This window comes from Chaetodon auriga, chromosome 12, assembly GCF_051107435.1.
Source record: "Chaetodon auriga isolate fChaAug3 chromosome 12, fChaAug3.hap1, whole genome shotgun sequence".
NCBI lineage: Eukaryota > Metazoa > Chordata > Actinopteri > Chaetodontiformes > Chaetodontidae > Chaetodon > Chaetodon auriga.
The window spans coordinates 23,867,591-23,880,691 of record NC_135085.1 but is presented as its reverse complement, the minus strand read 5'-3'; the positions used below and the strand labels follow the sequence as shown (position 1 = coordinate 23,880,691).

General features: G+C 44.3%; 1 protein-coding gene across 4 annotated transcripts in view; it reads left to right on the top strand.

Moving 5' to 3' along the window:
* LOC143329190 (nuclear receptor coactivator 2-like) overlaps nucleotides 1-13,101 on the top strand; it is a 44,887-nt gene that overhangs the window by 10,705 nt on the left and 21,081 nt on the right. For 3 of the 4 annotated variants that reach the window (XM_076744976.1, XM_076744977.1, XM_076744973.1), the window contains exons 1-3: nucleotides 698-868; nucleotides 9,955-10,065; nucleotides 10,824-10,996. In XM_076744976.1, coding sequence (XP_076601091.1) covers nucleotides 9,974-10,065; nucleotides 10,824-10,996 — 265 coding nt within the window. In that variant the 5' untranslated portion in view covers nucleotides 698-868; nucleotides 9,955-9,973. Of the gene's footprint in view, nucleotides 1-697; nucleotides 869-9,954; nucleotides 10,066-10,823; nucleotides 10,997-13,101 lie in introns of those variants that run through there. The other variant, XM_076744974.1, reaches the window with a different exon arrangement.

The following is a 13,101-nucleotide window of genomic DNA, read 5'->3' as shown; positions in this document are numbered from 1 at the left end:
CCCTGCACACAAAACCATAAAGAAATGCTTTTCCCTTTTTGGTGTGGAGGAACTTGAGCCCTGACCTCAACCCCATGCAGCACCTTTGGGATGAATTGGAACAGGAAATGGAGCAAATCCCTGCAGCCGGGATCCAAATTTTTGTGGAAAGCTGCCCAGAAGAGTGGAGGCTGTTATGTTAGCAAATAAATGCAGATGGTTTTGGATGAGATGTTCAACAGTGCTCCATTGTTTGGAGACATGTTGTTTGATAGTATATCTGAGAATCAGCCACGAATTCCCCCTTGCAGCCCTAACAGCACCCTAACAGCAGAAATAAGCATGTTAAGTGCTTGAAAAGTATTAAAAGCTATGAACACGTACGTTAAAGGTTTCAGCTTATTTGTATACGAGCTCGTGTGATCCTCAGTATCTGTATAAAAACGACAGGAAGTGACACTTCTGCCCTGCTCTGCCACAAAATGTAAGAACAACAGGTCATGTAAATCATTCTGCATCTACAGAGGCTGCGAGGAGGGAGGGAGGGTTTTTCTGCACATTGGCTAATAGGAGGGAGGAGTGTGTGCGCGTGTGTGTTGTGGGAGGAGACGGGGAGGAGTGTGTGTGTGTGTGTGTCTACGTAATGGGGGAGGGGACAGGGAGAGAGGATTTGTGGCATGTAGTTTGTCAGCTGTCATTAGGCGCAGATGACACACACAGACACACACAGAGGTAATCTCACAGGGAAAAGAAGGGAAATATAAAGCGAGTGTGTGTGTGTGTGTGTGCGGTGTGGGCTGTGTGTATGGTGTGAAGCGCGTCTGCCTGGCCGGCATGGGATGGTCGGCCGGCTCTGGACTGGTTATGGACTGGTTGAGCCAAAGCGGAGGTAAGTGACTGTCAGACTGTGCTCTGTTTTAAAGGGACAGTCCGCCAGGTTTGAGCTTAACGAGTATTTCTCAACTGACAGTGTAAAATACAGCCCTGTTTTACTCGTGCCTCTTAAGCACACCTTTAACTGCATGACTAAATATTAATGAACTGGATGAAGTTGTGTTGAAGTATCCGTCAGTCCGAGTTCAGCTGTGTGTTTTGACTGGAGCTACTGTTTTGTTTACTTTGGGATTAAGAGTGCATTTTTGATTATAAACTGCACTAAAATATGGACTATGTTATGTTACACTGTTACATAAAATATCATTAATACTAATTACACTATCACTGTTTGGTCATAAATAGACATAATGATAATGAGTTTGATGCCCACAGTGTGACTGACTGACTTAGTCAGACTTGGACTTTGAGCTATCATGCATTATTGTGGTTTTGACAGTGTGTGTGTGTGTGTGTGTGTGTGTGTGTGTGTGTGTGTGTGTGTGTGTGTGTGTTTTGGGAGGAGTCGTTATGAATGACTGGTCTCACGCACACACACGCACACACAGTCACAGAGTGCACAGTCAGCAGGCCTATAGCTGCTGTCACCTGAGGTGTAACCGGCCTTCTGTTTACCCAGTTTGCTTTGCTTCAATAACAACTGTTGTTAACACGCATTCAGAAAGCAGCCGGTTCGCTATGTACACAGCGAATAAGTGGAGTCAATCAGAAGCAAAGCGACATTTTCACAGCTTCTCGCCGTGCGCTGCTGTGTGCAGAGTTTGGTGGTGACGCTTCATAGTAGGAAAAGTTTATTACTGCACCCAGTTAGTCAGGTGTTAGGTCTGTGTTCGTACCTGTTTGCTTACACACGTCCATAAATTAAGACTGCTGTCAATCCAACCTCTTCAAAACATCATTTCTGGTCTTACGAAGGTCCCGTGCAGCGTAAACCACTGTTTTGGTGCATTTTAATGCTTATGCACCCATGCAGTTGACCAAAATGATAACTTGTTCACAGACTGGATCCTCTCTGTTTTTGGAGACACCGAGCGACATTGTTTCAGGTGTTTTTCCGTAAACGTGAACTCGTATGAACTACGCGCACTGCAAAAGCAGCTTTATGAAGCCGCTCAGCTGTGACTCTATGTTAATTTTCACACTGACACTCGCTGCAGCAGCAGATAAGTCAATCAGTGAGTTCGGTGTGGAGTTTGACCTGCAGGCCAGTGGATCAGTGTGAAAAGGCAGCGAGCGCCTCAAAGTGTTTTTGCTTTCGTTTTGTGTTGCGCAATTTTTAAAGCTGTGTGACTCGTCTTGTCAGTTCATTTATCTCCCATCAGCCGAGTCATCGTGTCATGTATAAGCTCTATTAAATACAGTTTATTACAGGATTTGATATCATTTATGATAGCAAGGGAAATTGAATTTGCAATACTGGCGTGTAAAATGCTGCAGTGTATTCAGGCCTTCTGGTGAAATCTCAAATCTAAATGTTAACTTTTAACGTTTTCTGGATGCGGTCATGCGCCACGACAGAATCATCTTCTGTCTTCAGTCAAAGCTGTCATGAGTGTATCAAACCATACTGTGTTGAGTGAGACTTCAGAAACCTCACGTGGGAGTTTGCGTCCACATTTGGCCGCTGATGGATGTCGCGTGTAGCGCAACGATTGAGCCGCCACGCGCGACGTGACGAGAGAGCAATAAATAAAACCTCCCTCTCTGTCTCTGACTGCCTGACTGCCACATGCGCGCATGTTGGACGTTCAAGGGTCCAAAGTTCAACCACTGGACCAAATTTGGACGCAGATGTTTCGCTCTCCTGCTTTTAGTTGTTTTGTATCAGGATATACAGCACCTCTGTGTCAGCCGTCATCCTCTTTGGACTCTGGCAGACTGACATTGTTCTTGGTGTTTCACACGTTTGTTGTCCTGCTGAGAACCAATTGGAGTTTTAGACCTTGAGAGTGAGGACATTTTTGCAAAGTGAGGACGTTTTGGTTGGTCCTCACTTTCGCACAGACCTTCAAAGGACTGTTTGAAGGTTGAGACTAATGGTTAGGTTAGAATTAGGTTTAGGCTAGGGTTAGGGCTAGGTTAGGGTCAGGGGCTAGTGCATTGAGTGTCCTCACAAGGATAGATTGTGTGTGTGTGTGTGTGTGTGTGTGTGTGTGTGTGTGTGTGTGTGTGTGAGAGAGAGAGGGAGAGAGAGAGCGAGAGAGAATGAGTGCTAGTCTTCCATGTGCAAATTGGTGCACATGGGAAATTGCCTTTGGTGTTTGTTTTTTTTTTAAACTTGAGTTTTGGTGTGTGTGTGTGTGTGTGTGTGTGTGTGTGTGTGTGTGTGTGTGTGTGTGAGCAGGCATGTTCAATGTTATTGATTGCGGGCTATAATCGATCAGGCTCTCACATTACATGAAGCTGCACATGCAGAGTAACGAGCAGCTGCCGGCTGCAGGCACGCCATCCATACACGGTTTATTTGAAGTCATAAAGTCTTTGTCTCTTTTGCTTTTGTCCCCGTCTTTGACGAACTCGCCTGAAATTAGATTTATCATCCACATAATATCGTCATTCACTGTTTCTGCTGGGTTTAATGGTGAAAACAGTTAATGCTAATACTGTCACTGATGAGATTAAAAAGGAAAAAGCAGACATTTTCAAATTGAACAGCACTCAGGTGACACTTAATCATCATCGCGCATCCCTTTAACTTGTCCTATTATTCAAATGGCAATTAATCTGCATTGGTTGAGACAGGGACAGCGGTGGGGGGAGCTGGTTAGTCAGTATTAAGGGCACTGGTTGAAGTGGGTCAGTGTGTACAGCTTGAATTTTACGGCTGCTCACTTCACAGCACACAAAAAGGCGTTTGCTTCCCTTTCCAGCACACCAGCGTCAGGAGTCTTTGGAAACTTTGACGACAATTCAACAAAAAGGACTGCAGGCTGCCAGCTGGAGAGAGAGCGTGGCCGTTTTCCTGTCACAACAACCGAATTTTAGACTTTAGGCGCACACTGGTTGACCACCTGACAAGCTCCCCGTTAAAAACTGGATACTTTAAGTACAATTTCACAGACCGACAGTTGTTGAGTTGAGGTTACCTGGGACCTAAACTCCGGCTCTTTTACCGTATCCACTGTGTTAATGTGAGCCATGCTAAGGCAGACTTCCAATTAAGCTCCAAATGAGAGCTTCATATAGCAGCAGGCAACGAAACAGCTAATCTTAATCATCTATTTTTGGTTGTGACCACTTTTTTCAGGCACGGCACAGTGTTTCAGTTTAGCCCTCATGTCAGATGAGTGAGCGCACACACACAAATCCGGCATCGAGTGCATCTCCTGAACTGGGACATTTAGGTCACAGCGTGGACGTTTTCTCACTGTCAGTCACTGAGTTTGAGGCAGGTTGTCACGGGACAGTTTTAGTGTTCGTTTAGATTTAGAAAAGGTTGACAAAGGAGGCTTTAAATGACTTCCTATCATTCCCAAACCCCCAGTCTGTCTTTGTGGCATCACTTTATACAGAAATATAAGAGTTTCTGTATTATTTATGAACAGAATTCCTCCGAGCAGTGTCTTCTCTCTTGTTCTCTCTTGAAATTTGTTGGACAGATTACATTTGATTAGCTATTTAACGGAGATACAGTCCTGATTCAAAATCAATCAGATGTTTTCAAGACTAAGTACTACACTTCAGTAACGCGTGTAGCTCTTACAGCAGGTTGGAGAATCGTTGTCTGCTGGCAGAGGTGTGTGGAGGAGTGCCTTCTGCTCATTAGCATAACCGCTAACTTGTATTTGTGCTCTTTTTCACTGCAGTAGTTTAGAAGTGAGACAGGAAGTCTAATATGGTTCGTGTACGTTTGCTGAGTCAGCATTAATGAGCCTCAGGGTGTCAACAGAAGCCGCGGTGCATCTTCCCTCCGCTGTTGTACTCTAACGTATTTGTACTGTGACAGTACTCTTGTGAAATGAAAAGCTATGAAGTGCTTTTTTTTGATGAAGAACAGACGTTGTTGTGTCTGATGTGACCCACAGATACAAAGCTGGCTCGATCAACAAAATGCTTGTTGTCCCCAGCAACAGGCAGTAAGCCACAGACCATAAAGCCGCCGGCTCAGAGCGGCATCGCCGCGGCTCCAAACAGCAGAGATGGACATAAAGAGATTGGACGTATTGACGCGGACACGCCGACGCGCAGGGATGCGCTCACACACAAACAAACGCGCCCGCCGAGCACATGATGCCGGCCCTTCAGTGTGGGAGAAGCCACTGTTCTTAATCCAGCCTCTGCAGGGTATTAAATCTACTTTATGTGTGTGTGTGATGGGAGGGTCCGCTGGCTTAGACACAAGCTTAGACACCAATGCGGGGAGGGTCCCACCTCTCAGTCACCGCTGTCAAAGCCTTCATGTTTACGACCTGCAAGTGCTGAACATAATCCTCCATCTATTGACTCGGTGGCTGTTTTCTATTAAAGTAGTTAAACACTCGTCAACATGAAAGCAGAGGCACGGCTGTGTCGTGACTTTTGACCCCATGAGAAGAAGCTGTCTGTCTCAAAGATGCACAGACCTGAACGGGTTAAGGACAAGCTTCAATGTCCATAACATGGAGTGGAAAGACTGAAGACGCCCTCCGACATTTAACATTTAACGTGTCAAAAGTGAAGATGCAGCTGTTCTTATGTTCAGTGTGAAGACAGAAGTTTTCCACTATCCCTGCAAAAACACATTAGCTTTAATTATGTGCTGTCGTTACATAAGACTGCGTGGTCCGTTTTTTTTTTTTATTACATGCTCAAAACCTCAATTATTCTCCAAGCTAATGCCTGAGGATGACTCATTACTTTAATAACCACCCATAGTGTGCTTTACTTCCATGACAACTATCATTTTGTCCAGCTAGGCCTCTCATGCAAATGGTGATTGTCACATCCCAGACATTTATTCAGCTTTCTAGCCAGTCCACTGTGTGCAGTATGTCTTGTAATTATCTGGACCTCATGACAGCACCAACCTTATCTGAGCTTTGTTTACGGTTTCATTATCGTTACTGTTATTATTCTAACAGCCAATCATAACCACAGGTAAACATTTAGCAGCATTGTGTTCCCATCACTTTCTCCCCACCTGACCTCCATCTGGCTGTAACCTGACTCCTACCTGCTCTCTTTCACCTGTAACATACCAGGAAGTAGATTTCAAGGGATATTCCTTGAAAGCTGGACAGACCAGAAAGACAGTTTGTAGTTACATAAATTCTAACGCGCCCTGTCCTGTTTTCTTATTGTATAATCACCGTAAACAGATGAGAAGTTAGTCTGCGTGATGCATTCAGTGTTATTACGGAGGGATCACTGGTAGCAGCGTTGCCAAGAATTAGCCACAACCATCTTTAATAATTCTTGGCTGTGTGAGAATAAAGCAGCTTTAATGTGAAAATGCTTCACCTCTAACAGGCAAACACGCCAGCCTCACCCTGTCACTCGTGGGCCTTCAGGAACTCAAAACAAAGGAGCCGTGGTTTCTGTTGGAGACAGAGTCCCCTTAAGCGGCGTGTGATCGATCCTCGCTTTAATTCCTTAATGGCCGCTTTGACCCTCTGGCCCCGTCTCTTCTCTTCGGCTCAAATTGTTTTTAAATGGCTTCACTTTGTGAAGCTCTCGGCTCCTCTGATTGCATTAGTATTGGGCTGAACGGGGCAGAGGCTTTTGTCGCAGGCTACATTAGTGTTAATTCATTGTGTGCGTGTGTGTGGGTGTGTGCGCACGTGCGTGTGTGTATGAGTAAGCAAAGCCATATGCGTCTTTTTGTATGTGTGTGTTTTTGAAAGTGGCCACGTGTCTGTCGTCAGACGTTGATTGAGATGTTTAAACGCTCGGCTGTGTTCAGTGGCTGTGTGTGTGTGTGTGTGTGTGTGTGTGTGTGTGTGTGTGTGTGACATGTATTCCTTATGTTGTGGAGACACACATCTGTCACGTTGTGGGGACTCACCTTCCTTATGTGTGTGTGTGTTTCTGAGATTGACTTAAGCTTTTAGCCAGGCTTTCATCAACTTCTGAGGTCACCATTCAGGCTCATGATGATGATGATGATGATGATGATGATGATGATGATGATGATGATGATGATGACGATGACATGCTCAGTGTTTCTGAACCCATCTTAATTCAGTTTTGGGAGGTTTTCTTTTTTTTGTACTTAATACAAACTCTCTGATGCCTTTGTCAAAATGCAGCTTGAATGCATATTGAAAGGTGAGATTAGCATAGTTTGCTACTGATTACCTTTACTAGATGGAAACACAAGCAACTCCACCTTTACATTGATCAAGTTGCTAATTAGAATAAGTTTTTCTGCAACCAGAATCGAGCTGATGTTAGACGAGGTGAGCTTTAAGAGCGCAGCTGCTGCCATTATCATAGACAGCAACTGAGCTAAGCTAAGCTAAGCTAAGCTAAGCTCTATGACAAACATGCGACAACATATGGAAGAAAATAGCATCTTTGAATTTGTCTCACTTGGCAGACTGGAGTAGTGTGAGTAAACCAGAAGTACAGACCCTCCTTCAACTATTCTAAGAGTGTTTTTTTAAACAGAGTGTCTGTATAAGTTTGTAGTATCATCCGTCATGATGAATACCTGCTGAGGTCAGCGTGGATTCATGTTGGTTGCACCAGATTCCTGCCGTGACAAGTGTGTTTGTTTTATTTATTTATTTAATCAATAACCTGATTGGCCATTGTCCCCCCATCGTCTCTCCTCTCCTGCTGTAATTAGGCCATATTTTCCTCCTCCTCCTTCCTCAGGCCTGATTATTCAGAGCAACAGATGCCCCTCTCCTCATTGTCTTCCTCCTGTCACCCCCCCTCCCCCCGCCTGTACATATGCATCAATAAATATTGTTCATCTGTTTGATCTTTGATACTTTCCTCCTCTACTTCTTTCATATTTCTATCCTTTCTTTCTCACTTTCTCCCCCATCTCCTTTCTTTTCTCCCTCCCTCTCCCTCCCTTATCCCTCTTTCCTGCCTTCATCTGCTCAGTATCAGCCCCACAGACCGGCTGTTATGTAACAGTCAGGTGATGTGTTGGCCCATTGAAGGGCCTTAAAGGCCTACTGTCCTGACAAACACTGCTTCTCCCTGCTTGTAACTGCTGCCCTCGGCCTCATCAGTGTGTATGATTGTCATGTCAGCGGACGATTATGCCAAGAAAATAATTTTAAACTGTATTACTAATCGTAACTTACTGCCACACAGATATCGATCTGACCGACATCAGCACAAGTGGCTTAATTAGAATGCAAATAACTGCTAGTGTTGGACTGCTGACATTGATTTGCTGTTGTTTTTCCATTCAAAGCGCTGAATCCAGTGCAGATCAAAGCTCTGCCACATAAACGTAACGTCACCAGGCAAAAAGCCATAAAAACCACATTAAACACGGAAAAAGTTAAAGCACTGTCAGAAATAGAAAATCCCATTTTAATTCACAATTAGAAAAGTAGAGGACAGAGGAAAAATCCCGTGTGTGAGCACTTAAATGTTGACTACAGCGTGTCAGAACTTTTGCTTTGTTGTTCCCACAGTTTAGCTCTTCAGATCTTTTCTTTGTGTAACAGTAACCAAGGATGAGACGTGCTGAAGGTGGGCTGTTAAATCCCACAGAGACAAACCGTGTTGGGCCAACAAGATGAGTTTTGTCGTCGGTGTCGTGATAGAAGGTCTCGCAGCATGAGCTGACCATATGGTGCAACTTTCCCTGCCAACGGGTGTTTCTGTTTCTGTCCACCTACCTATGCTTTTCTTCTTTTCACTCTTACACAATACTTTCAGGGTCACGACGATGTTATCAAGACGTTTTGGCTCTGGACATTAAGACTTGTATTAAAGGGCAGAAATGTTCATGTAAGAAGAGCATGAATGCCTACATGAATTAGCTATTTCTGACTGAAGTAATTATTGACACCTACTGTATTCCCACTGGGCCTCCCACATATTGCCTGCAGGCACACGACAATGATACATTGTTTTTGTGAGTCATGTACACACTCCCTGTTTGATAATGCACCATTCAAACAGGTTGTGTACATCTTCAACACATTAACTCTTGTCTGTTGGTAATACTGTGGTTAATAACGCCATCAAGCTCAGCCAGTAGAGAGGAGGGCACTTTTCAATGTCAGCGGTGAGGTTTTTAGTTTCCACTGCAGCTTCGTGGAAGCGGTGCGTCGACATTAACTGCATCCTCATACTGGGATATGTTTGTTTTTTTGTTCTCATCAGTAAAGAGGCAGATTCGGTGCATCATACATCCCCCCTTCCACAAACAGTGCTTGTGAGAGTTGCTCGCTCCATCCTCGCTCGTGAACGACTGAGCCTTTCCAGGACGCCCCTTTCATACCCAGTCATGATCCTCTCACCTGTTACCAATGAACCTGTTTACCTGTGGAACCATCCAAACAGGTGTTTTTGGAGCGTTCCACAACTTTGGCACTCTGTGAAACGTGTATCAGATTCAGAATAGGCAGATATTTACAGGAAACACATTAAATATGTTGTTTTTGTGCTGTTTTCAGTTGAGCAGATGATCACATTCTGTCTTATATATGTTTTACACTGCGTCCCAGCTTGTTTGTCGTTTCACAACACATTTTGAAATCAGAAGCATAAAGTGTAAACTCCCAAAGAACTGAACTTCTTTGGAAGCTGAACTCCTGGCCTCCTGCCTCCGGTAACTGATCTTCATTTGCATTGTTCAAACACGTCTATAAACAGATGTGACTGGTACCTTATAATAACTTTGCTGTTTCAACATGGCGGTGAACCTTAAGTGTCAGAAGAATTGCTAACAGCATGAATCATAAACTGCTGTGAATACCTCTACATACAAGCAGGGCTGGGGAACCTTTTCTCTGTGAAGTTTCTTTGCGGGCGATGATGCATTGATGTGATATCAACCCTCCCAACTGCTACATGCGTGTTGCATTCAGGCACCACTCGGAGGAATGGTTTAGTTTAAGTTCGATTAATTTAAATTAGCTCTGACTAAAAATGCTCTCTCTCTTCTCTCTTCTTTTCTCTCTCTAGGTGCTGATATTTGCTGAAGATGAGTAGTGGGGGGGGAAACACCCCGGAGCCCCCCAGAGGGGGAGAGTCTCTGAAGAGGAAGGACTGTCAGTCAGACCTCCTGGGCCCCAGGTGAAGACCTCCATCCTCAGTCCAGAGTCTCAGTACATGCTCACTGTAACGCCACTGATTCCTCAGTGTAACATCAAAACATGACTGCTTGCAATAACCACATGTACTTCAATACAGTATTAATACCGCAGTACTTTATAATAATAACTGAAGGACACTTCAGAACCTCGCCAGGAACTTCAGTACAGTGTAGTATTCATCAGCTATATTGAGGCTTATTGATTCTTTCCCAGAAACATAAACATGCTAAAAGTCAAATATGCTTTCAGTAATTAGTTCTTGATATTTTTTTTTTTTTTACAGGTAAAATAAAAGATGTGCTTTTGTTCGGGAGTGAGAGAAAAAGCTTGGCGGGCGGGCGGGGGAGGCGGGGGGGTTTGGTGAAACGAGTTGAGACTCGCAGGTCAATGAAGAAAAATGCTGCTGCAGCATTTTTACAGACGACAGTTTCTATAAAGGCTAACAAGTCATTGTGCTTCCAGTGTCGAGAGGATGTATGAAGGTTGACGCTGCGCTGAGGTTATAATGAGGACACGTGGATGTTGTAGCCCAGGGTGTAGTGAGGTTATTGGGAAGTTTACTCGCTGTTACAGTGAGGATATAAATGTTTCACAAAAGACAAAAGTCCTCCAAACATGATGACGCATGTTCATGATGTAAGAATACAGCATGTGTGATGTCCCCTGTGGTGGCCTTAATGCTATGCAATCAGCTAGTGCTAATGTATTAACTTCTTTGTTTCCCTCCCTGTCCTCCAGCCCTAAGAGGAGCACAGAGAGGAGGAACCGGGAGCAGGAGAACAAGTACATCGAGGAGCTGGCCGAGCTGATCTTCGCCAACATCAACGACATGGACGACCTCAACGTCAAGCCGGACAAATGTGCCATCCTCAAAGAGACGGTGAAGCAGATCAGGCAGATCAAGGAGCAAGGTGAGATCTTTCCTCCTGCTACTCCTTCGTCTACTATAGTGCCAAATCCTGGACATGTATGAATGCAAGACACATCAAGTCATGAGGCTCACCGAGGAGGGAAGGTCAACCCCACTGGAGTTCTACAGTTCACAGTTTGAACTCTGAACAAATGAATCCTGGACTAATGTTCATGTGGAGTGTTTCTGTATTTTCTTTTATCAAAACCAGAGAAGAAGAAAGCCCACTGAAATCACAGTTGTTTTTGAAGCTCTGACATCCATCCATGTTACTTTTTTAGCGTTCCCCGACCTGCATGTTACATTTCACATGAAATATGTGGATTGAAGCTGCAGGCAGAGACAATAAGGCTGTTTCTTTAACAGCAGTCAGCCTGAAACCTGCTCTAACAGACCAGAGATGAGCTGAGAAAAGCTCTACTTCTAAGGAAAGAAGTGAGTAACGTTGAATTTTATGGGACCCTCGCAGGTTGTACAGCCTAATTTAGCTGTGCGAACCAAAACAAACCAAGTCCAGAAAAGTGCACAAACTTCAGATCCCCTCCAGTGATTGCTCTAAACTCCGGCTCTTTCCTGTTTATCGGTTCCAAAACTGGTATCTGGAGTGGACGCCACCAAACTGAGCTGTAGAGAGGAAACGTGTGTGAGTGTTTACTCAGATATGTAATGATAATGTGTGTGATGGGGAGACAGACTGAGGCAGAGCTGTTATGTAACACTGACCAACATGATGTAAGTGTGGAGAGCAGAGCAGGCAGATCTGCCCTCAGCTCGTTCTCTCGACCTCCCTACGTCCAACTATTCCTCCATATTCTCTCCTCTCCTTCATCCTCCTTTCTTTTTTTACCTTTCCTCCTCTTTGTCTTTCTCCTCTGTCCACTTCTCCCCTTTACTTTCCCATCCCTCTCTCACCCTTCCACAGACGCAGACATCTTTTTCATTTAATTTCCTCTGGTTTCCTGTACTTTCTTTTTTCCTTTCATCCTTCCTCAACCAACTTTGTCCTTTCCTTTCCTTTCCTTTCCTTTCCTTTCCTTTCCTTTCCTTTCCTTTCCTTTCCTTTCCTTTTTTCCTCTCCTCTCTTTCCTCTTTCCTTCTTACTATCCATCTTTCATCCCTTGTCAACAGTCTTGGTCCTTTCCTTTTTTCCTTTCCTCTTCCCCTATCTCCTCTCTCCTCTCTCCTTCCACCCTCTGTTTCTCTTTCTCTCTTGTCCTCCCTCTCTCCATCGCTCATTTTCTCATCCTCCCTCTCCTCGTTTTGTTCCTGCGGTCAGCCAGTCGGCGTCCACGTGTTTAAGCGCTGTTTGTGGCTGAAAACAACAGCTGAATAAGCACATGCACACACACACACACACACACACACACACACACACACACACACACACACACCCATACACACACACACACACAGATGATACACAAGTCACACAGCTGTCTGGTGGACTTCAGAAACCCTCTGTTGTCCAGCAGCCTTTGCATTAAACTGATGAGGAGGATCTGACACAAAACGAACTGTTTCACAGAAGTAACACAAGAATAGAAAAAGTTCATCAAATCAAACCAGCAGAAACATAAAACAGATGAAAGGAACCGGCGGCTTTGTTTAGTGCAGCGAAAAGGTCACCTGGTGGAACGAGGGAACGTATACTTACATTGACCAAAGCAAATAGCATCGTGCCTCTGTGTGTGTGCGTGTGTGTGTGTATTTGTGTTTGTGTTTATGTCTCAAGCGACTTAACAGGGTGTGTTTGTCCCACAAGTCCCATTTAATTGCAGGGTCATATTATAGATAGAAGATGAGTGTGTGTGTGTATGTGTGTGCTTCCATTTCTGTCAACTCAGCAGTTGTCTCCATGCTCAGACTGTTGAAAAAACTGCAGTGTCTAATAATAAATGGCGTGTGTGTATTGTATTGTGTGTTTGTGTGTGTAGCAGAAAAGCCTTGATGCAGAGGTGTGTGTACTACATACCGCACATCATATTGTAGAGTGTTACACAGGAAAGCTGAATAAGAAGATGCCAAAATAAAGCACAAATCTCCTTTAGGCTACATATAACTTGTCTATTTATTCAGTGAGTTTTCTGCCCATCGATGAATTGAAGT